Source organism: Chelonia mydas, chromosome 10 (assembly GCF_015237465.2).
Source record: "Chelonia mydas isolate rCheMyd1 chromosome 10, rCheMyd1.pri.v2, whole genome shotgun sequence".
NCBI classification, from domain to species: domain Eukaryota; kingdom Metazoa; phylum Chordata; order Testudines; family Cheloniidae; genus Chelonia; species Chelonia mydas.
Genome location: NC_051250.2, coordinates 22831971 through 22854425, shown reverse-complemented (window position 1 = coordinate 22854425; position 22455 = coordinate 22831971). Strand labels below are relative to the sequence as shown.

General features: G+C 39.7%; 1 protein-coding gene and 1 long non-coding RNA gene across 5 annotated transcripts in view; one reads left to right on the top strand and one right to left on the bottom strand.

Annotated features, from left to right (window-relative positions):
• LOC102932729 overlaps positions 1-22455 on the bottom strand; it is a 152358-nt gene that overhangs the window by 65325 nt on the left and 64578 nt on the right. For all 4 annotated transcript variants that reach the window (XM_043523560.1, XM_043523559.1, XM_043523561.1 and 1 more), the window contains exons 22-36: positions 20737-20896; positions 20007-20086; positions 18291-18471; positions 16643-16798; positions 14584-14717; positions 13736-13894; positions 10905-11085; positions 9281-9492; positions 7895-8083; positions 5707-5846; positions 3876-4038; positions 3673-3759; positions 3074-3208; positions 2464-2583; positions 1096-1188 (exon numbers count right to left, since the gene is read on the bottom strand). In XM_043523560.1, the coding sequence (XP_043379495.1) occupies positions 1096-1188; positions 2464-2583; positions 3074-3208; positions 3673-3759; positions 3876-4038; positions 5707-5846; positions 7895-8083; positions 9281-9492; positions 10905-11085; positions 13736-13894; positions 14584-14717; positions 16643-16798; positions 18291-18471; positions 20007-20086; positions 20737-20896 (2190 nt within the window). The remainder of the gene's footprint in view (positions 1-1095; positions 1189-2463; positions 2584-3073; positions 3209-3672; positions 3760-3875; positions 4039-5706; positions 5847-7894; positions 8084-9280; positions 9493-10904; positions 11086-13735; positions 13895-14583; positions 14718-16642; positions 16799-18290; positions 18472-20006; positions 20087-20736; positions 20897-22455) is intronic.
• On the top strand, positions 9348-21437 carry LOC122461918. The gene is made up of 4 exons (XR_006284182.1): positions 9348-9432; positions 16668-16736; positions 18067-18123; positions 20834-21437. It is a non-coding gene; the product is annotated as an uncharacterized LOC122461918 (long non-coding RNA).

The following is a 22455-nucleotide window of genomic DNA, read 5'->3' as shown; positions in this document are numbered from 1 at the left end:
GGTGGGGTGGACACCCACTACGGTGGTCCACGAGACCCTCCTGCCCGGTTCTGGGGGCAGTCACGGGACAGGGGAGGGGGGTGGATGGGGCAGAGGTCCTGGGGGGGGCATCAAGGAGGTGGATGGGGCAGGAGTCCCGGGGGGTGGTGGTGGACAATGACCCTCTCGTGGGGTGAGGAGGGAACCCGTTGTTAAGATTTTGGCAGCTCATCACTGCATATGGCCGTACACTGGCTAGTCAGACTGGATGCAAGTGACTGGCCACATCTCACTCTGGAATGTGTAATAGGAGGAGGAGAATTTTCTGTCCTTGGCTGTGGTGATTAAAACTGGCTTTCCTGAGCAATCACCAGCAAGGGCCTCCCCTTTCCATTGTGTATCACTCCTCAAAGACCCTGTGCTGCAGCCAACCATGCCAAGGTCAGCTGCACCCAGATCCCTCCGCAGCCTGTTCACACTGCTCTGTCAAGCAGCAGTAACCCCAGAGCAAACTGACACAGATTCCCCACATAGATGCCTGAGCTCTCCCAGCTCCTGGTAGTATGGGAGACAAAGGCTAGAATTTGTGGCCTCAGCTCAGATGGTCAAAATACTACTACTAAACTGCACAACCAATCTTAATACAGATTAAGTGGGGTGTGGGCTACTGATACAAATGTCCTGGATATGGAGTGACTGATACTGTACATTCTACAGCTGACTCCAGTGACTAAGTTACCACCACATGGGTTTTGTGTTTGGTTTGCTGAACTAATAATAAAACTAGTGGCACCTTAGAGACTAACCAATTTATCTGAGCATAAGCTTTCGTGAGCTACAGCTCACTTCATCGGATGTAACCAATTTATTTGAGCATAATCCGATACATCCGATGATACATCCGATGAAGTGAGCTGTAGCTCACGAAAGCTTATGCTCAAATAAATTGGTTAATCTCTAAGGTGCCACTAGTCCTCCTTTTCTTTTTGCGAATACAGACTAACACGACTGCTACTCTGAAATAATAAAACTGAAAATAGTCAAAGAGGGAGAATGAAAAGAGAGAGAAAGAAAAAACATACCCCAATTAAAATTTCAGTTAAAATTAGTCTGTACCTGAAAGCTTTGGGGGAATTTTGACTGATATGGATGAGTAAACCGGGAAGAAAATCCAAAGTGAGCATTTGATCCATTTAGCTGAGCAATGAACTGTTGGCACAAGAGAAGTTACACAGCTGAAATGAAGAATTATGGTGAAATTCCAGCATAATTTAATTTGAGTTTCAGGATAATTTACTCCAAAGCTTTCTGAATTTTAGCCAAATCCTGCTCCCTGTGCATGTGTACACACACAGAGACACACTTTTCAACACCTATTTAGGGGTATGTCTACACTGCAGAGTTAAATCAAACTTTTACTCTGGGATTGCCTGTAATTCCCTTCCCATCCACATGAAAACCCTTCTCACTGAAGTTTGATGGTTTTTACCCCCAGCCAGGTCAGCTAACATGGGTTTTAGGCTAGAGCTTGGGTGCTGGTTTCACTTGGACACAGTAAATTGGGTAGAGCTTACAGTGTTGCGGTTCACACCTGGGCAAGGCTAACCCAGGTGCTGATCACCTGAGTACACTCTGTAGTGAAGACATTCACTTAGGGGGAGGGAACCTCCCAGCCGAGGTCAAGAGATTCGGGCTAGTGAGGCTTGCACTAGCATTCTAAAAATGGCTGCATAGACAGTGCTTTGAAGATGCGTCTCAGGCTTGAGCTCAGGCTCTGAAGAGCTTGGTGTGGCTCAAAAGCTTGTCTTTCTCACCAACTGAAGTTGGTCCAATAAAAGATATTATTTCACACACTTTGACTCGCTAATATCTGGGACCGGCATGGCTAGAACGATACTTTTCTTAACATGGGTCCATCTCCTAGTTCTGAGGAAAATATCTACCTTCCTGGCATTGATACTTTCAACTAGCAAATCATTTCTGGGAGCATTTTATGTTTAGTGTGTTGCTAAACACTTGGAAGATTCTGGAGTTTAGGCATCAGAGGTATTTTATTTGAGGATAAATTCCTCATAGCAATTCTATAAACTTTTCAAAGTTTGCGATCTGCAAAATAAAAACAAATTCCAACTGTGCACAGCAGTCAAGCCACAATCTAACCACAGAAACCTAACTAGGTGCTCTGGGTTTCTCCCTCTCCACAACAAGAGTCATCTGATTCCCCATGAACTTCATGGTCTTATGAATGTTGTACTCCCCTCCCTGAATGCTGTTCCCCAGGAATTTATGATACAAAGTTAAATCAAACTATAGAAGCTTTTCAGAGAATTAAATTCACTCCTATGGAAAGAGCCAATACAAGACCTTGAGGTCTTGAGCAACACACTGTTTTTATGCTTGCCTTTCGCAAGAGTGAATTAATAAGTAGGTACATCACAATAACTCCAGTTCATGCAATGGAATCACAATAAATAGGAACCTGACCTGTGAAGAATCATTTCTGTTGATGGTGGCTTTTATATTCACACCATAATCAAAGACTTCCCATTTGGATTGCACAGAAAAGAGCTCTCCATTCAGGGCCAGTGCTTGTGGAAACTTGAGCTGTTCAGTAAAACACAATTTGTGCATAATGGCTATTTCTATACAAGTTAACTTTCATCATTTTCTATCCATACTTTTGTGTGTGTGTATATATAAACCTTTTACTTAATACATACAATGACCCCTTCCCAGGTTGAAAAAACCTCCTAATTATTACAATTAAAAAATCCACATGATCAGTATATTTTAGCTCCCCGCAGACAGATTATTAATTACTATTATTAATTATCTGCATTGTGGTAGCACCTAGGAGCCCCAGTCATGGACCAGAATCCCATTGTGCTATGTCCTGTGTAAACACAGAAAAAAATGAATGTTAACTAAAACTCCCCAAACCAAAGGAATGTTAAAGAAAAACGATGGAATGCACATTGAGAGCTTATTGAATGGCAGAAGGGAAGAGACTCAAAGAAAGGGGAAACTGTATCTTGGTGGGGAGGAAATAATTGTTCATAGTAAGTACGGAAGGTGTCAGTGTCAGTGCAAATACCTGGAATGAGTGAGTCATGTTCATGTGTAAGAGATGTCTGAAATCCATCTCACTGGATTTGTTCTGGTACTTGCCCAGAAACCTGACAGCATCTTTCTTATTGACTTTCAGAATAGCTTCGATCTCATGCTTTGCCTGTGTGTTGAGATTTAAGTTGTTAGAATTAGCAAACCAAGCAGAATATTAGCCTGACCTATTACGAAATGTGAGTGATATCCTGTTAGTAGGGAGCTGTTGCATTATGACTCTGAAGGAACTCGCTGAGCAGCGTAAGAAAAATAAATTAATTTTGGTAATAAAGGTAAAATGACTTGCCCAAGGCCAGGATTTGAACTTACAACCTCCAGCTTCCCAATGCACATTCTTAATAATAAATAATAATAATAATACTTAACATTAATTTACACAAAATATACTTGTTCCTCTAACACAGAAGAGACACCTCTTTGTACTTCAGCTTCCCCGCCTACGTTCAGGTAGCTGCTGTGAGCAAATTTTCAAAACCAATCAAACTTTTAACTAAATTGGTAGACCTTCAGTTATACAGACATGTCATGGAGCCTTTCTCATGGATTAAACTTAACATAAAGTTTACTTACACTTTGGTGACACCGGGTTAAGGCACATATTTCTACATTTTTGGGGAAAATCTTGCTGTTATAAGGATGAGCTAAGCCAGCACAAATCTAAAAAAATGAGGAACAAAAGCCAGAGATGTGAGTTCTATAGAGTAACCTGTTTATTTTCTGACTATGTCACTATCTGAAGTTACAGGCAAATTCTCACATCAGGTATCACTCACATAGGGATGTTCAGCTTGGTAGCCAAGTGTAAAGGTTTGAACTGATTCATCCAGCCCATTTATCAAAATTTTAGTTTCCAAGAAGTAGTGTTTTTGCTTTTTGTCTACAGTAAATGTCTCCTGGAGAAGGAAGCTCTGGGGAATGGGCAGTTTAAATGGATGTCTGGGACAAAACAAAGAAGTAAAGATTTTAAGGAAAAACCACAGAGGAAAAAAAAAACAGTTTCTTTCTTCAGCTGAAACTCCTAGACATTCAATTGCAAACACCTCTAGTGTCAATTACTGAAACAAAGCAAGCCTACATGGAAGGTTGAAAAATTACAGGGGTAGAGGAAGGATGAAGAAGGGAAAAGAAATGTTTGATAATGGTACCTGTCTGAATGTGCTAGAATGACACATACTGTTAGAGTTCCATACTAGTTCAGAATGCAAGCTTTTGGAGGCAGGGACTGTCTTTTTTTGTTTTGTATTTGCTCAGAACCTAGCACATTGGGCTCCTGATTCATGACCAGGGCTCCCAGGTGTATGGGAATACAAAGAATAAATAATAATACATAATAATAGTGTTACATGTTAGCCAGCATTTCTGATGGAAAATTCCTACCCTATACCACACAACATATCCAACATCTTCCAGCATTTAAAGTAACTGAAATGATGTTGGATTCTATGGTGTATGAAGGACAGGTGCAGAGCACCTGAATCAGTGCCTCATGTATCACTCACACAGGGACTTTATGTATCTTGCAGCCAATGCGTGTGACCATCAAAGCCGCCAGGAAGATATGGCTGCACAATTCCCATTAATTTCTAATGGGAACTGACCCTCCCTTGTCCTTCAGGCAACTTTGAAAATCTCAGCTAGCAAGTACATTTTTTGTACTCTGTAGAAACAATATAACTTGCATCAAATTCAGTGAACTAATTTAGGTGTCCCAGGAAACAGATGTTCAGCTAATCCTCAGCCCAGGGCATCGTTTATTACTTAGCTGCAGCATTTTATAGACTTCTCTGAATAGAGTTAGCTGAAAGCTTAGGAAGGAGACATTCAATTTTATAACCTCACACTGGACTGAGTTCATGCACAACAGGACAGCTGACATCATTCCTCATTTTTCATTCATGTACTTTTTCCACTACTTAAACAGCGGCTTATACAAACGTTTGGCAGCTCCTAAGGGATCCTGGGTACTTGTATCTCCTTCTGACCTCCCTGGACATTGAGAGTGCTCAAAAATCTCTCTGGAGATGGACAACAGCCCAGAGACTTGAGCCCTGAATTTCTGTAGGGTCCCTGAAATTACATTTCAGTAATGACACATCAAGGGACAGATTCTAGAGTTGGCCAAAATCAAGAGACCATGCATTCCTTCCCAGGAGTAAATGAAACACATTCCCAAACTAAAACAACATGTTTTAGGGGAGATATATTTGACATTAAGGCAGTCATATTGTTCCCTAGGAAATGGGAGAAAAATAGGTACCTACGTGGCTCAAGGACTTAATTATAGGTGTTAGGACCTTCACCACCTGAAAGTCTGACCATCTTGTGACTTTTCTGTGGTCTTTGTGAAATGAGTTGATGCTCTCTGCAGAGTTCCTAATGAACAGATGTCCTTATCACAAAATTAGCTATTGCAATAGCACCCTTTTTAACAGTCTCACCAGAGAATGGCTACAAAGACTTAGTCTGGCAGTGCAAGGTTAGGCATATAGGCAGAATGGGGACTTCAGTCTTGTCAAGCCCAGCACCTTTCACAGGAGCGTTAAAACTCACATTAAAATTTAAGGTAAACATTCTGTGGAGATATGAAAAAAAAAGTTACTATACCTGAAATGGATGGTTCCACGTTTCTGGTAGAACATCTTATCTTTCTTCAGCTCTTCTATCTGACCCTCAAGCTGCAGCACTTCTGGCAGACTCTTGTGGTCTGTCCATAGAGCCCTCAAGGAGAAGTTAGTCTTTTTAGGCTGCAGTCGAAGTAGCAGGAGCATCAGGGTAGCATTGAGAGAGGAGAGTTGAGTCAGATTTGCTGGACCCATGGGTAGAGGTGGCTAGTCACAAACCACAGAGTGAACCAGGCTGCAGTGAGGTTGTTGTCTTACAGGACAAGTCCATTCCTGCTCCCCATAAAGCCAACAACAGAGCTCACAATGGCCCAATTCTGATCTTATTTACACCAATCTGAACACTGGTATAACTCCAGTGATTTCATTGGAGCTACTCCTAATTTACACCAGTTTAAGTGACGTTAAGATCTGAACCAATGACTTCAGTAGGATCAGACCTTAAATTACTCCATGGCTGTTATTGTTTTTCAGTGGAGATGCTCATCACATTTGTGCAGCAAAACATTGGGCAAAAAGGAGAGGTAACTGCTACGAAACATATCACCATTGTACAGCAAAGTAACCAAAGAATACCATAAAGTACAAACATTTTAATGTGTGATTTAAAAAAAAATTCAAAGTAAATTTAAAAGTATTTCTTTTATATCATAATAATACTGGAGGCAATAAGGATCAATCCTGCAAGATGCTGAGCAGCATTGACTCCATTTGAGCTCAGCTCTTCACAAGATCGGGTCTACAACAGTGATTAAATTTAGGACACTGTGTTTTATAAAAGCAAAGCAAGCATTAAAACCCTGAATTTGCTGCCTACTGTCTATGAGTCCTAAAACTTGAATGCACAGTAGTTGCAGAATATGCATGCATTCAATACTTCACAAATTTCCTTTTAAAAGAGCCTCAGGCTGCAACAGATTAAAACCTGTTCCTTTCTGTGAAGAGCAAAAGGGGTGACCTTTGTGGAAATACAAACATGAAGTACAAGTGCAAATTACAGGACAGGAGTTGCATTTGTATTTTCTGCAGGGACATAATGCTCATGTTTTAGATAAATTATTGTATTTTAAGGTCAGTTTCACATTTCAGTTACGCTGGTTTGATTTGTGAATGGAACAGGGCTGTTTTTTCAAAACATACGGTATCCTAAGCTGGTCAAAGTATCTTTTTAGAGGACAGGCTGTTGATTATCTGCTGTGCACTGTAGACACCAAGCAAAGTAAATATAGCTTCAAACAGCACTATTGTTTGCATATTAAAGGCTAGTTTCTGATATCAAGCACACTGAAGTGTAGGTGGTGGTGCATGAAACCAGTTACTGCTACTCAGAGCTGGGTGAAATGTTTCAACCAAAACTCTTTTTTTGACAAAAAATGCAGATTTGGGTCAAAGAAAACATTTTTTGAGAATTAATGTTGATTGCCACGAATCGTTACAGTAAAAAGCCCAAACTCAAAATTCTAAAAAAGTCAAAACATTTTGTTTTGATATTTTTGAAACTAAACTTTTCCATTTGAAACCACTTCTTTTTGAAGTTACCTTTAATTTTATTTTTTAAATTAAAAAAGAAAAAAAGATCAAAATCAAAACCATGTTTGACCCAAAATGAATTTTGTTTTTTGATTCACTGAAAAATTTTGAAATTTTCATTTTTAGGTTGACTGGAAGCAATTTTTCCCCCTCTATATTTCAGAATGGCCAGAAATCCATAATTTGCACAGCTCTTCTGTTATCCTACATGCAGGCATGGTACCTGATAGTTCAAAGTATTTAGCAACAGCGTCTGCATATATCACACACCCACACTGAGGTCTAAGTATTTAGGCTTTCATGTTTTCTAGGAACACAGCATCCCTCAGCACCCAGTATGTGCCACTGGCCTCCAAGAGATGAGAGAAGAACTCAAACTGAAGTACACCATAAAAATGAAGGAGAAATCTAGTAGTGGTGATGGATTTCTTTAGCCTGCATAAAGTGGGTTTTTTTTAAAAAAAAACAAAACAAAACTCAGTTTTACATTTCAGCATTTCTCACAATATAAAAGGATAGAAAAAGCTAGCTACGGATGTGCAAAATTGAAGTCTAATAAATGAGTGATGCTCCCCATTTGGATACACCTGCAAGATACAGTCCCAGATCCAGAAAAGTTAACATTTATACAACCATCTTACCCCCTGCAGGTGTAAATAGTCAGCTGACAAATTAAATTCCTGCTTTGTACTCTTTATCTTAAAGCAAAGAAACTTGGCTCGCTCGCTATTCTCCAAATGAATCTCATTCCTCACGAGCGGGTTCCACACTGATACCACTTCACTGTAGCTGTGCAGAACATTCCTCTCAAGGTGATTGACTGTGGATGCCTGAAAGATAAAGATAAATATTTTGGACCTGTTGAGTTACAGCAGGTAGAATCCTTTTCTCTCTGCAGTACAGCAGAGAAATGAATGGAAGGAGATTCCTTGGACAGAAGTCTCCATGACAATTATAATAGCATCTATTAGAGTTAAGTTTCCAGCATTTCCATTGTAAAGACATTAATCTCACTTTCAGGATGTTATAATTCTCACGAGGTGGTCAATATCTATCTTTGTTCTTTTTATTTTATGTTCTGCCCAAACAAGGGAAGGATAGATGGCTGGACGTCTTCAAAGAAATTAACAAGTAAGCCAATTCTTTCTTTCCAACAATCCTCAAGTGGGACTAGACCAACAGAGATCTAATGGGGAAAGGGTGGGACTCAAAATAAAGGAACACCCTAAAGTAACCTGAATTATGGGTTTGTCCCAGCATGAAAGACATTTCAGCTGACAGCTGCTTTCTCTTAAACCCTGACCTACAGTTTTAATTCTGAATAATGTATGCTATAAAGAGGACTGACTTTTCAAATGGAAAGATCCTGATTCTGATCTCACTTGCACTTACATCAAAACATATGGAGTTACTCCAGGGCAAATCTAGTGTCGGATGTTAGTTCTGTTGTTTAATGCACAACTGAGAGGTGCTCAGATTCTATGGGGTGATGATCGTGGTATTAGAACCTGTATAGACCACAGTTGTGTTAGTGAAATTAGAATCAGTCCTAGAATCAGTAGACTCGGTGTCTTTGGTCAAAATCTGTTCTGATATTAGAAGTACCGCACATCCAATGGCCCAAAAACGTTGAAGAAAGGAGGTTCATAGGCTGGATTAGTGGCAGGGTGGAACTCCATCCCCCAAATGCTTTGTGCAGGGAGGGATGATGTCACCCTCAGGAGAGATGTGCTGCATCTGCATGCACAGCTAGCATGCATCACATTTTCCAGAACTGGTTAGGAGGTATTGACTCTGCTTGCACTGCAAGGTGAGGGATAGAGATGCCTAACAAGGTGCCAGGGTGAGGATGAACAGCACATTATACAAGCCCAGGGAACAGCTGAACATATGCATTTCAAGACACTATCTGGTAGATTCACACACAAAGATCACTGCATGCTGTGTGCTGAGAATTGCTGTATAACTACTGCTATATGATATCCATCCATGCTGGGCGCTACGAAAGGAAGCAATGAGTTACTAACCCGCAGGTAGGTTGTAGTTGGTGTATAGATGTGAATTTTCCCTTCTTTTTCATTGCCTTTGTCTTTACAGAACATTTCCACCACCAGGTTCTTGATGGAAAGGGCTTTCCCAGCTGTCAGCTCCATAGAAGACAGATGAGCAGATCGCTCAGGTTGGTGTAGTTTGTGAGCTACATACAGATATAGCCATGGGGTATCCATGTTTAATGCACCTGAAAGCAAATTAACAGGTTGAAGTTAAAGCTGGTAGAATGTTAGGTCTTGTGCTACCTGACTTCTAAACCTGCAACAAAATTGACTTAGACTGAGGCTAAAATGTGTTGGTATACTGCAGAGGTCTTTGGACTATGATCTTATGACTCATATGTGCTGCACTACTAAAGGCCCATTAATGATGGGACAAAATGTCATCTAGTGGTAACTCGGCAAGGGACCTGGATTCCACTGCATGATTTGCCACAATGTGCACAATCTTTATTCACACAGTGAGTTAGTGATTCTGGAGCCTTATACACATGATTAGTCCCATCAAAGCCAACGGGACTGCACATATAAAGGTAGAAGGTGAATTTTGCACAAGGTTTATAGTGAAAGTTCTTTCCACGACTCTGTCAACTATTATTGTTTATAATTAGATGTTAGGACCTTGAAATTCTATCTAAAGATTCATCAGATAATGCCGTTCACAGCTTGTGATATGTTCAGGTAAATCACAGATAAATATGTGCCATGTCAAATCACATTTATGACCAAACATTGCAAACCTTCAAAAGAAAACCTCAAAAAAGTATCTTGTTAGGGATCAAATTAAACTCTGGTGTAATTCAAATGAAGTCAATGGAAATACCCCTGGGTGAACTTGGTCCTTTACATCAGACTACTCAATTTGCAACAAAACATCCATGTGTGCACACACAAGTGAGTTTGGTACAGACCAACTTTGGAAATGTAGCTCTTAAGGGCCAGTACACAGATTGAGCCAAATACTACCCAAATACTACACAACACGTGATCTCACTGAAGTCAATGGAGTATAAGTTAGGGTGGAATTTGACCCAATTTGTTTGATCAATAAATATCAGAAAATAGATTTTTATTTTATTTATTTTTTACAAACAACTAGGAAGCAGAAAAATCAGTACAACCCCCACTTCCCAAGCAACTTTGGAAAGGACAGAGACAGAATATAATAATAAAGGCCTAGTTCTTGTTGTCCTTACTAAAATAAAATTCCCTTGACATAAATGTGAAGTTTTAAACATTCATACACAAAGATATCGATGCACACACACAGAAACGAATTACTATTGTTAAGTGTTTAACTTATAGCCTGAGTCACCCTTGATATTCAAGTCACTGTCCCGTCATATTTTTTCCTTTCTTGAACATCAATAATGTAGATCCAGTCAGTACCTGATAGGGCAAACAATTCAAAATGTGGCTCCTTTGAGAACAAATAATCCCTTAATGTATTTAATCTATATCCGGAGATATCTGCCTCTAGAAAGTATCTCACCATTAGCTTACAGAATAACTCTCTACGACTAATTCATAAAAATACTAGGAGCACCTTTGCATGACTGCTTTTTACGTCAGAGGTTGGAAATGTTTAGTGGTACCTCACCTTCCCACTTCCTAAGGTAATTTCTGGATGTATCTTTCCACTGCAGTCCTGCCACAAATGGCATGCGGTCGTTGTACTGCACCTTAAAGTTGGTGCTACTTTCCGAACGGCCCTGAGAGGTACGTGAGTGCTGCAGCTGGGTTCTGTAATTGACCTGCTTTTCTGGGACTTGCATGGTAAACTGGAAAACAACAATGAATTCTGATTAAAATTGGAAGCATTTCTCATCCTCTGAACCATCAAGACCAACAGAACATTCATTTGGGTTTCAAGCAGCTCTGCTTTGCACATTTGTCATTTCATTTTATAGCTGTTCAAAGTTCCTTAGACCTGTTACAGACATTTTATGTATGGCATTTTTATATACAGTTAATTATGCATTTACAGCCTGATCCAAAGTCTACTGAAGTTGATGAAAAAACTTCCAATTGACTTTTATGGAAAAACTCCCATTGACTTCAGTTGGCTTTGGATCAGCTCCTTAGTCATTTTTAAAAAGTCATGATAATAATTTCATGTCATTTGGTGCTGGTGTCTCTGGTAAAATCTATGCTGTTAGTAGGAGGTCACTGCTAAAACAATATTGAAATATGCAGTATACTTTATGACAGCTCAGATATAGGCTACATGGAAAGGTCACCATCTATTCTAAACAAACAACACCATTTATTTTCATGCGCAGCTACTGGCTGAGAAGCTTTGTAAAATCTGTGCCCCTGTAATGGTTGCCTTTGTGGTCCACTACCAGAGGTTCTGCCGTCCTACTACACCTCGCCCAGGAAAGGAGGCCTGCCTAGAGAGGCTGCACAGAAGCAGTGAATCAGAGCCCAGCAGGCTCAGATAGAAGGCGCTGCAAAGCATTAGCAGGCAGTTCCTAGCTGGGAGCAGAGGAGCAAGGCAGAGTACTCCTCTCTGGCCAGTGGTGCTTGAGGGATAACCAAAGTTTGGTTCTGGCTGAATTTGCTTCAACTGGGAGAGAGAGGACCTGAGAACTGTAACTGTGAGATATGGGGTGAAAATAAAAGGGTCAGGTGGGAAGAGGCCCAGAGAAATAGCAGCAATAAATTGAAGTAAGTGGTATGTAGCTGCTGTTTATAAGGTCTCTGGGTTGGAATCCATAGCAGTGGGCAGGCCTGGGTTCCCCCATTGGCAAAGTGGTGTAAACCCCAAGAAGGGGACAAGGCTTGTTTGGATGCCTGAGTGAAGGGCTAAATTTAAAGGTCCCAGAGCTGAGTTTGAAGAGCCTGGTGAAGGCAGATAGATGGTTTTATTGGACTTTTGCTATTGCTATCACAGAAGGGGTTCATTTTGAACTTTGTGACTTGGTTGGAGTGTTGAGACACAGAAGGCCTCAAGCCACTGAAGCTCTGTCAAGCAAAGCTGAGAACCTATAGGGGGCGCTAGGAGCAGGAAAAGGATTAGAGTACTGCATGCAGCAGCAGCAGGAGGCACTGAAGAGGTGAGTGTTTCTGTTACAGTCTCCCTAAGAACTAATATAGAAGTTTATATGCATAGTTTCTGTAAAGATCCATTACAAATCCAGACAGGACATGAGTAACACAGGAATTGCCATATGATCCATTATTCTATCTCTTTCAGCAGTCAATACTGTATGCTTCAAAGGAAGGCACAAACTTACCATAATGCATCTAGTTATTCTCTACTACATTACTGGGGAAACATTTTTCTGATCCCACAGTTTATGTCTGGAGGAATCAGGAGAGACAGTTTTGTAAGATAGTCTAGCTATTGTAATTCTACAAGAAGACTTCTACCTAAATACTGTATGCTCTGGGTCCCTTCTTGTGTTTGATTGCTAACATTACAGATCCCACGGCAGCATCTTGTGTACAAGGTAAGCTTTATTAGGACGGGCAAATCAGTTTGCATAAGCCAACCTAAAACCTTGCAAAAACTCAAATCAAATCAAGCTTGAACCTTTTTTTGACGTTTGAAAAAAGTCCAACTAATGGGTTTTCTTGTTGTTTGGTTTAATTTTCACGCATCTTTGAACTTCTTGGTCTCAGATAGATCTGAACTTTCTCCTCATATCTAAATATCTGGTTCATCTAATCCACACACCGTAATTTTACCTTTAAAACACTTAATAGGCCAGGCAGACTACTCATGCCTCTACTTTAAGGGATGCCCCTTATTCAGTGTTTAGTGTCCCGCAACCCACATTAAATAATAAGATATCACATGAATGAAATACAAAGTTTTCAAATAATATTTGTGTAAGGGGTTCAGTCACTGTCACATAAAATTCTGACTTTGCTCAATGAATAGCATTTGGTGAGATGGTATCCCTCAAAATGAGCATGCTTCAGAAAAATGACTATACAAACAATGGAGCCATCTCACTCAGATTATTCTTGATGTGCATTCCGTCAGTTTGCTTTAATGAAAAAAAATTGTCTACGGGAATAAAGCGCTTGAGGGAGAGTGAGCTCTATTCCCTATGCTCCAAGACAATTGTTTAGTAAGTTCCATTTATTGTGTGCAAGTTGTTTGCACAGGAGTAAGTGAGGGAACATTTTGAACTGCAGAAATTATATTCTTAGTGATGATGGTTGAGATGGGAAAAATTCAGCTTGACTCTCAGAACCCAGGTTGAGTTTGCTAAGCTGGTAGTTAGAGAAAACCTCTTTTGCTTGCAAACTGAATGTATTTGACCTTGATGTCATTGAAAGACGAACATGGCTGACCACTACACCATAATCACTTTTTCAGAGCACAAGCACATTTTATGCCTCATTCCGTATTTTTTTATACAGTTTGCCCTTTACTTCCTGGCAATGCAGGTGCCATCCAACAGCAGGTGCTATTACCTCCATGAAGTAGTTGACCTGAGATGGACTTGAACTATTTTTAAATGTCTGGCTGATCAGTAGCTTCCTCTTGTTGTTGATTTCATCCCAGTGTTTGCCATAGTTGACGTCCAGCTGGGAGTAGAGCCGAGATGCACTCTCTTCATGCCGCAAATGAACCTGCAGAACACAACACACCATTTCCCTGTGTCATGCTTTTCCCCCTTACAGATGGTGCTGCGCATATACAGAACGTTAGTAGCCCTGCCTACAGAAATACCCCTTGGTAGCAGGCAAGTGATAGTAAAAAGTTATGTTACAGCTAATGCTCAATATTTATACTAGACAGCATTATATGTTATTAAGCTTCCGCTCTGCCTCTTAACAATTCAGAGAACAGAGAGTTTTGAAGATGTTAATCAGCTGAAGGTTAGTTAGTGTCTGAAGGACATCACAAACTGAACCTGAAAAGCGTTACAAGCCCAAGTAAAACATTCTAATTTCTGGACATGTAAGTATGATGAAACCATGACTCTGTATGCTTAAGAGGATTCCTGGACCGCTGACTACAGAAAAGACAATGAAATCATATATTAATATGTAAATACTGGGATTAAAAAGCATATGCAAAAATATTCCACAGAAATTATATGAATGCATATATAAGAATTGAAGTAATTGGAATTACTCTGGATTTACACAGCTGTAACAGAGAGCAGAAATCGGTGACTTTTATTTTTGATTCCCTAGTCCATAGTAGGTAAATAGGCTATAAACTAAAACAAGAGGGAAAAAAGCTTGTCCCAAAACTGACCTCTGGGATATCCCTGTGTTTGAAACCCTACATTGCAGCATATTGAACTCTCTACCTTATGGTTATAGGATGGAGTCTGTGTACAGTGAAGCTCATGTCCCAAATCCAGTTTATATGCTTCATTTGGATTGGTCTCCACTTTAATTTTCTGTCCTGCATTACATTCATGCCGAAGATTTTTTGCATCTCCTGTTTGAGTCAACACACACACATATGGAAATGCTTTGGCTTTTCAAAAATGAAAGATTCAACTCATACACAGTAAACTATCAATACAACCCTAAGTCTGCATTATAGTTTTCATTTCACATAATCATAACAACAGATTCTTCACAGAAATATAATTTGTTTTATCCTAAGAATCTTGAGGTACGAACACTCTTATGGTATCAATGAGCATGTATTTAGGGATGATGGGTTTGTGTTTTCTACAGGAGAACTTGCCTCTGAAAATGAAAACATTAATTAACAAAGTAAGAACCATATGATATAGAAGTATACACTTTGTTCATTTAAATGGGCTGACAGTTTGCAATCAGTAATATCCTTCTCAGAGTCCTCTTCTGATTGAAACCAAAGGTTCCCAGCTACTGGTATGTATTACTAGTAACAGCACTTCAGGCTTTTAATCCAGGTGTCCCATGCTCTTCCAATGGGGCCCAGAGGTGTAGCTAGTGCCTATCTAACATGCCAGGGAGCAGTCCAAGTGCTATAAGTAGGTTAGAGTGCATGGAAGTGTGAATGAAAGGTATATAGCGGAGGCTGTTTTAGCCGAGGTCTCTGTCTGATAAAACTGCTTATCAAGGTTGGGGGTGACAGGGTTAGGTCATAAAAACTTTGATTTATCCCACAAGTTCCATTAGAAATGAAAATCCTAAAACAATGGGCCACATGATAGGATTTATTTATGGACTTTGGCCTCTGTTTATTTTATTTTCTAATAAAATAAAAGATGTTTCCAAGTTTAGGAAATTGGAAACATCTGTTTTACATCAGAAGACAAAATGAAAACGGTCCAAGTCGTTAGGCTGATTTTTGCCTAAGGAAAATCAAGATACCGCTTATGTTTGTTCTGACATATTTTCTACAGTTTCTCTCTTCCCCTCCATCCCAGCAGTAAGAGAAACATCCAGGCATTAATTTTACTTCTTTGGTGGAATTTTTATCTGGGTAAAAACTTTTCAAAACCTGAGCAAGTAGCAGATTGTCAGCTTTTGCGATTTTATTGTGGGTCTTGCAATACGTGGTGGTTTTTTTTTTTGTTTTTGATTTTAGTTAAAAGCCTAGCTCCTGGAGCCATACGAGGACATGAAAATCTTGGCTTTCATTTAAACAAAAAGTAATGGCTGATTGTTAAGCCAAACTCATGACTGAATGCTTAGGATCGACACTGTATGTAAGTCTGGATTTGGTCCCTTATTTCTAGCTCCAAGCTCAAAGATATTTGCTTTCAGTGGGTATTTGTACAAACCAGAATAGCCATTGTACTGTACAAACACTTTCCATTTACTAATATGGTTGAAGAATATTTGTTTCTCTGTAAATGATATTCTAACTAACATGACACTAAATGATGACTTTTAGCAAAGTAAACCATATCTGTGCTGGTTTAAAAAAATTTAGCTAGTCAGACCACTACACATGACCCAGGATTAATATGCCATATGTAAATACACGGTCAGGTTTTCATGCACACTGTGCACCAACTGCTATAGCTGTTCAGCAAAAGCCATATAACTCCTTTGATTGTCTGACTGCTTTGGCTGCCCAGTAAATTTAATAGCTCGGTATTTCTAGTCTATATAATGTAGCTGGAGAAATACTGCAAAACATTTCTGGAAATATTTCCTCATTTTTTAAATGAATTCACTGAATTTGTGCATCTGTTTTGTTCAGTTTTCATAAACATTCTAGCAACTGCGGAAATATTTGCAGAAACAGTGTATTTTAAAGCAAATATTGGAGAATGTTTGCAGAAACCACTTTTTAAATTTATTCTGGGTTTTTTTCATTGGAATTCTGAGAGTTACATTTATTCAGTTGGGAAACAGAAGACCGTTCTAATCTTTTGGCGTTGCTCTTTAGCATAACAATAAATGTCATTTACACAGTACCTAGGAGTCCATATTTTATTCTCAGAGCATTAGACCACAGGCTCCCTCGTTGCTGCAGCAGGCCAATGGTGTGAGATCCAAGAACACCTGGAAGGTAGGTCTCCCCTTCAAGTGAGTACTGCCTCAGTTTATCATCAACCTTTTTCTCCAGAAATACTACAGAAAGATCAGAGGTTACCACGCAGCAGCACATGATGAGAACTGTACAGTCAGAAAAAGGATACATTGGTGGGAAAAAACATACACCGCCTTCTAAAAAGCAGCCCTACAGCCCAGTCCTGTGAGATAGCAAGTGCCTTCAGCTCCCCCAGTGACAGAGTGTACTGCCTTGCAGGATTGGCCCTTTTAGGTAGTGGTAAGGACTGACCAATGGCTATAGCGCTTTTCATGTCTTTTACAGTAGCTCATTGGTTCAAAATCAGCCCAGATGCCAATGATTCATATACTATTACTATGAGGTGGTCTGCATGAAAAGAAGAGTGGATTCCGAGTGGATACAAGTCTACAAAGAAACAACATTGCATCTGGCCACAACTAATGCCACTCTTGGTAGTATCAGCAGCCTGGTTCAGGACCAAATAGGGACAGAGACTGAACTCTCACCCTGCAGATGATCTCCCCAGAATAGGGATGAGATGGACAATGTGGGGAAGCTCCCACTGGGACGGCCTGTGCTATAGATGAAGACAGGAGCTCACTTTCAGACCTGTCAATAAGGCATCTTTCACCACTTTACAGGTCCTTTTATTTATTTTTTCCTATTTATCTAGCCCACTCCTTTATTATGATATAATAAATATTGAGCTCTACAATATTTCTCTATAGAAGCAATGCTGGGAGGGCAAGCATGACCCACAGGGGATCCTTGGAGATTCCACTAAGACAGAGCTTCTCAAACTGGGGTGTGTGGAATGTGTTCAGGGGGGAGGGGAAGAGAGGGAGTATGAGAAGCTGCTCTGCCTTCAGAGCTGGGTGGCCGGAGAGCGGCGGCTGCTGGCTAAGTGCCCAGCTCTGAAGGCAGCGCCGCCGCCAGCAGCAGCAGATAAGTAAGGGTAGCATGGGATCCCTTACTTCTGCGCTGCTGATGGTGGCTGTGCTGCCTTCAGAGCTGGGTGGCAGTATATGCACTTGCGTGGCAGGAGCTGAGTGTGTGTGTAAAGGACTACAGGCACAAAAAAGGGGGAGTGCGCGATCAAATAAGTTTGACAACCACCACACTAAGATATTTTGTCAGGGGGGAAAAATAGGGCCTAAGTGTTACATCTTTGATTTAGTCCAGTATATGAATTCACCCTTTTTATCTAGCCACATTACCAGCAGCAGGGTTTTTAACACAAATGTGAATGATGGAAAATAGGATTAGAATTTTTTTAAATAAATGACTCCCTGCAAATGTTAATGCTACTTAAACTTTTTCTTTTCAGACAAAGGGATTCAAGGAAGATGTTTAATTTACTGTATAACTGCTATTATTTTTCAAGGTAAGTAAGTGTTACACAAGCGCATACATTTTAAAGGCATCCCCATTAACTTCAAAGGGATTTTAGTTCCTATAAAAGCAGGAAACTAGAACATATGCTCTTCTCAGCATATGTCCCGAGGACGCCAGATCCCACTCATGTATATGACAAGTACTTTGTCCACCAACCTGAAAGAAATGCTGCATCCTTCAGTAAATTATGCAGGGACACTGAAAAAGCCATTTTCTTGCCAAGTTGCTTAGTGATGTTTCCTGACAGAACGATTGGGCTTCCTTGCTTTATCAGCTTTACTTCCAGCTGGGTTGTGTATCTCTGCTCCCCACTCACTGTTTGCAAACCCGTCATTCCCTAAAAAAACCCCGACCCAACAATCCAATTTGATTATGTTTTGAGAAACAGACTCAGTCAGCATTTGGTGACTAGATACTTGAGATGGGCACCTTACCAATGCGGGAGGAGGAGGGGGAATATTTATATTTTCAATTTAGAAAATGCAAAAGCTGCTGTTGACAAGTAATGGGTGAGGAGACAGTGGATTTATTTTCCAAACAAGATAAAGAATCCAGTCTTGTGAGGTGCCAGGTATCCTCCACTCCCACTGACTTCAGTGGGAATTGAAAACACACAGCATGTTGCAGGACTGACCAAAAAACTGAAATACAAAATGAAAACAAAATTTGTTTGATATGGTGTTATTGAAAACATTGACTGGATGGCAGTTTGGAACTTTATTTTGGTTGGCTTGAATGCAAGTGCAGCAGTCTGCAACGTTAATTAGTGTTTGATTTGCTGCTCTGCTAAAGAGAAGAAAGGTTCAAAATGTCTGGGTTGAAATTGTATTGTAGGAAAAAACAGCTGGTAAACTACTGTAGTTGTTGAAAAATGTGCAACAATTAAGTAGGATTAGGACGACAGACCTACGTTGATGCGGCTTCTAAGTTGCCAATTAAGTAATGAAAAAAGGTGAATTATTACAGCCTAAATCTGTGGGGAAATAAAAAATCTCAGTACGATTTCAATGTTAAATTTCTACCCACGTGATTTTTTTTCTTTTATAGTTTTAGCATTGGAATGATCCTGTTTATCTCTCAGCTATGATGCAAACCATATCTTTAAAAGAGGAATATTTGGGATATTCCTGTATCTACAGAATTCATGCCAGTGAAAAGCTAACTCTGGGTTCAGTCACAGACATTACGCATGACCATTGCAAAAATTTGTGATTGCAGCTGAAAGCCTGCTCTAAGAAATCATTTCAGTTTATTCATTTAGCACCAAATGCAAGTGAAAAATAGGCCAAATATTGTTTAAAGTCCCAATCCAGCATATAGAAGCACATGGGGGAACGGGCTGCTGCACTCACACAGAGCCTCATAGACTAGCAGCTGAAGGTAAAAGGCTCTGTATTCAGTTACCAATCTTCCAAGCTACCTATCACCCAAATATCTCAGCTCTCTTCAAAAGTACAAGTAGCTGAGAGGACATGGGAATTTAAACTATATACACCCTTACTAAACCAAAGCCCCCTGAAGTCAATAGGAGTAGTTTCACTGACTTTGGATCAGGCTCAGAGTGCACAGTTATTGGTGGTTTTAAAGACAAAGTCTGAATGGAACAAAATTGCTTTTGCTTATATGTTGGTGCTTAAGGATATTTGATTATTAAAAAAAACACAGTTTAGGGATGATCTGTCAGTATGTGTTATTCCTACTTGAATGAATGGATGTACCTGTAATAGAGAACTTACTCGTTCCACTAACTGATTATTCAGACACTATTTCAGTATACATGTGTCTTATTGTCCCTCTATGGGGATTTTTTCATCCCATTTCTATTTGTCTATTTCATCCTACTATTGAAAACTTTGTATGTTGAGGATGTACCTTAATATAATAGACATCTTTGTCATCTAGTATCAGCTCCAGGTGTCCAATTCGTGAATTCTTAGATAACTCAAGTTTTCCTTAGAGAAATAGGAAAAAACACAGATGTTTTCTTTTTTTGGTACATAGAAAGCTACAATATATTTTTTACTGTATCTTATGTGAAAACATATCAAAACATGGTATTTATAATTGCTGTGAATAATGCATTTACAGAATTAAACAACAAATAATAGCAGAGCAAAGGAAAACAGTAAGAGGTGTGGGGTAAAATTTGACTTTGGAACCTAAGCTTTACTTAAGAGCCTAAGTCCCATTTTCAAAAGAGACGCAGCTTCTACGTACTTAAGTCCCATTGATTTTTCACTGAGACTTAAGTTCTTAAGTGGCTGTCATGTTGAAAATGGGACTTAGGCTCTTAAGTAAAGCTGGCCGGAACCTGGTATTTCTGTTCTGCAGGAAATTCCCCCTTCCCCCGCCATCTGATTTTCAGCTCCCAGTGAGTGCATGAACCTTTGGGAGCATCTAGGATTAACAAAGATGCAATTACCCCAGCTGATGGAGAATCTATAATAATGTCATCTACATTGGCTGAATGGCTATCATACAATTCAGTATAAATTTACAGCTAGATCCTCTGCTGGTGTATATTGGAGTAACTCCATTGGCTGTAACAGAGCTCCCCTGATTGCCGCTAACAGAGGATCTGGTTGTTAGTTGAAAGACCTACCATCGACTTGGATTTTTTTCTTCGGCTGCATAAATTTGATTCTGAATTTTTTCTGTGGGACATTAAAATTGAGGTCAACCCCAACATCCCTTTTCAGGTCTGACTTTGGTGTCCCAATAAAGAAATGAAGGACAACTTCACTTGGAATCCAAGAATCCTCCTAGAAAAAAAGAAGCGATCATGACATCTGCAACTGGCAGAGCATTTACAAAATGGGGCTGGCCATATGGAATTACGTCAAGGAATCACAGCAGGCTCCATTGCTAGGATATTAAGACTGTTTTTCCAATCTACTTCTATAATTCTTGTATAAACCATCTCCAGGTGTGAATTTCCATTTCCAATTTAATTTTATCTTTTATTCCAAATGTTTCTCATACATATGATAGTATTAATTTGCAACTAGCTGAATTTTCCAGTCCCAGCCCAGTGATAGACTTGTGAACTCTCATTTGAACACCTAGGATTTCACAGCACCCTCAGAGGCTCTTGAAATCGTGCCACACCCTGCCAAACTTTGAGAAAATTCTAACCCAGAAACCAGGTATAGAGCTTAACTCACTCAAACATTTTCTACTATTTTCATTAAGTACCTTCACATTCTAGGGCCCCATTCAATTAGCATTAGAATGTTTTCCCCTTACTATTCCTGGAAGCCTTTGAATGTAATAGGGCAGAGTTTGACAATAGAATGCTAAGTTTTGGACTAAAATCATAATGAAAAAAATAAGTTTTATAAATAGTGCTGAAAACACAGATTGGGAGGCACTAGTTTATGTGCCATTTTAAATGGTAGACTCTTAATTCTGTACTAAATGCATGACCAGTTCAGAACATTGTGGGCCAATCAGAAAGAAGCTCTACTGTCCTTTTTTGTGCCAGTAATTTTACACAGTCAATCTCTGCGTTTCTCCTGCCCCAGAACTGGATATTCCAAAATCAGAGTTCTCTTCTCCGTTACAGTGTCTACAGCATTGCAGGCTGCAGATATCAACAAATGGCTTTGCTAATATCACATCCTATTTTGCCTGGAATTTCTCAGGCCTGTTTACAATGTCCTGTTCGGTGGGACATAAAATGTGTCTTTGACTGTCTGTTTCAGACCAAAATTCTTTTTGCATGATCTTTGGCTATTCCGTGAATTCATGCTCCAGTCACCTTTTGCTTCCCTCACTTAGCTAATTACAAATGGCTAGAGTTTTTCCTGGTTTTATTCACAAATGAGACCACCCCAACCCATATTTATATCTTCTATCACCATAGGCAGCAACTAGCTAAAAACTTTTCCAAAGCAGTTTCCTGAAGATATCATCAGTAACCTTGAAACATTAACACAGCCAGAAAACAGCCCTCAAATATTTTGAGACTATAGATTTAGAAAAGTCAGAAATCCTTGCTGTCTTCTTCACAGTGCAGAAAATCCTCTCTCTTAGGCCTTGTCCATACAAAAAGCGCTACATCAATTTAAAAACTAATCTTGTTAAAGTGGAGCAAGGCCCTAAAGTAAACACACTTAAGTCTGTTTAACTCTTGCTTAATTAATTTAGCTTAAGTTGGTTTCTCATTGATATCAGCAAGTTTTAAACTGGCGAAAGTGCACCTACATTAACAGCTCATACTGGTTTAAGTAGATTGATTTTTAGGACAATTTTACACTGCACAAGTATAGAAAAGGGGTTAAAGAGAGGCAGTGTTGCCTTGTGGTTAGCTCAAGGCACC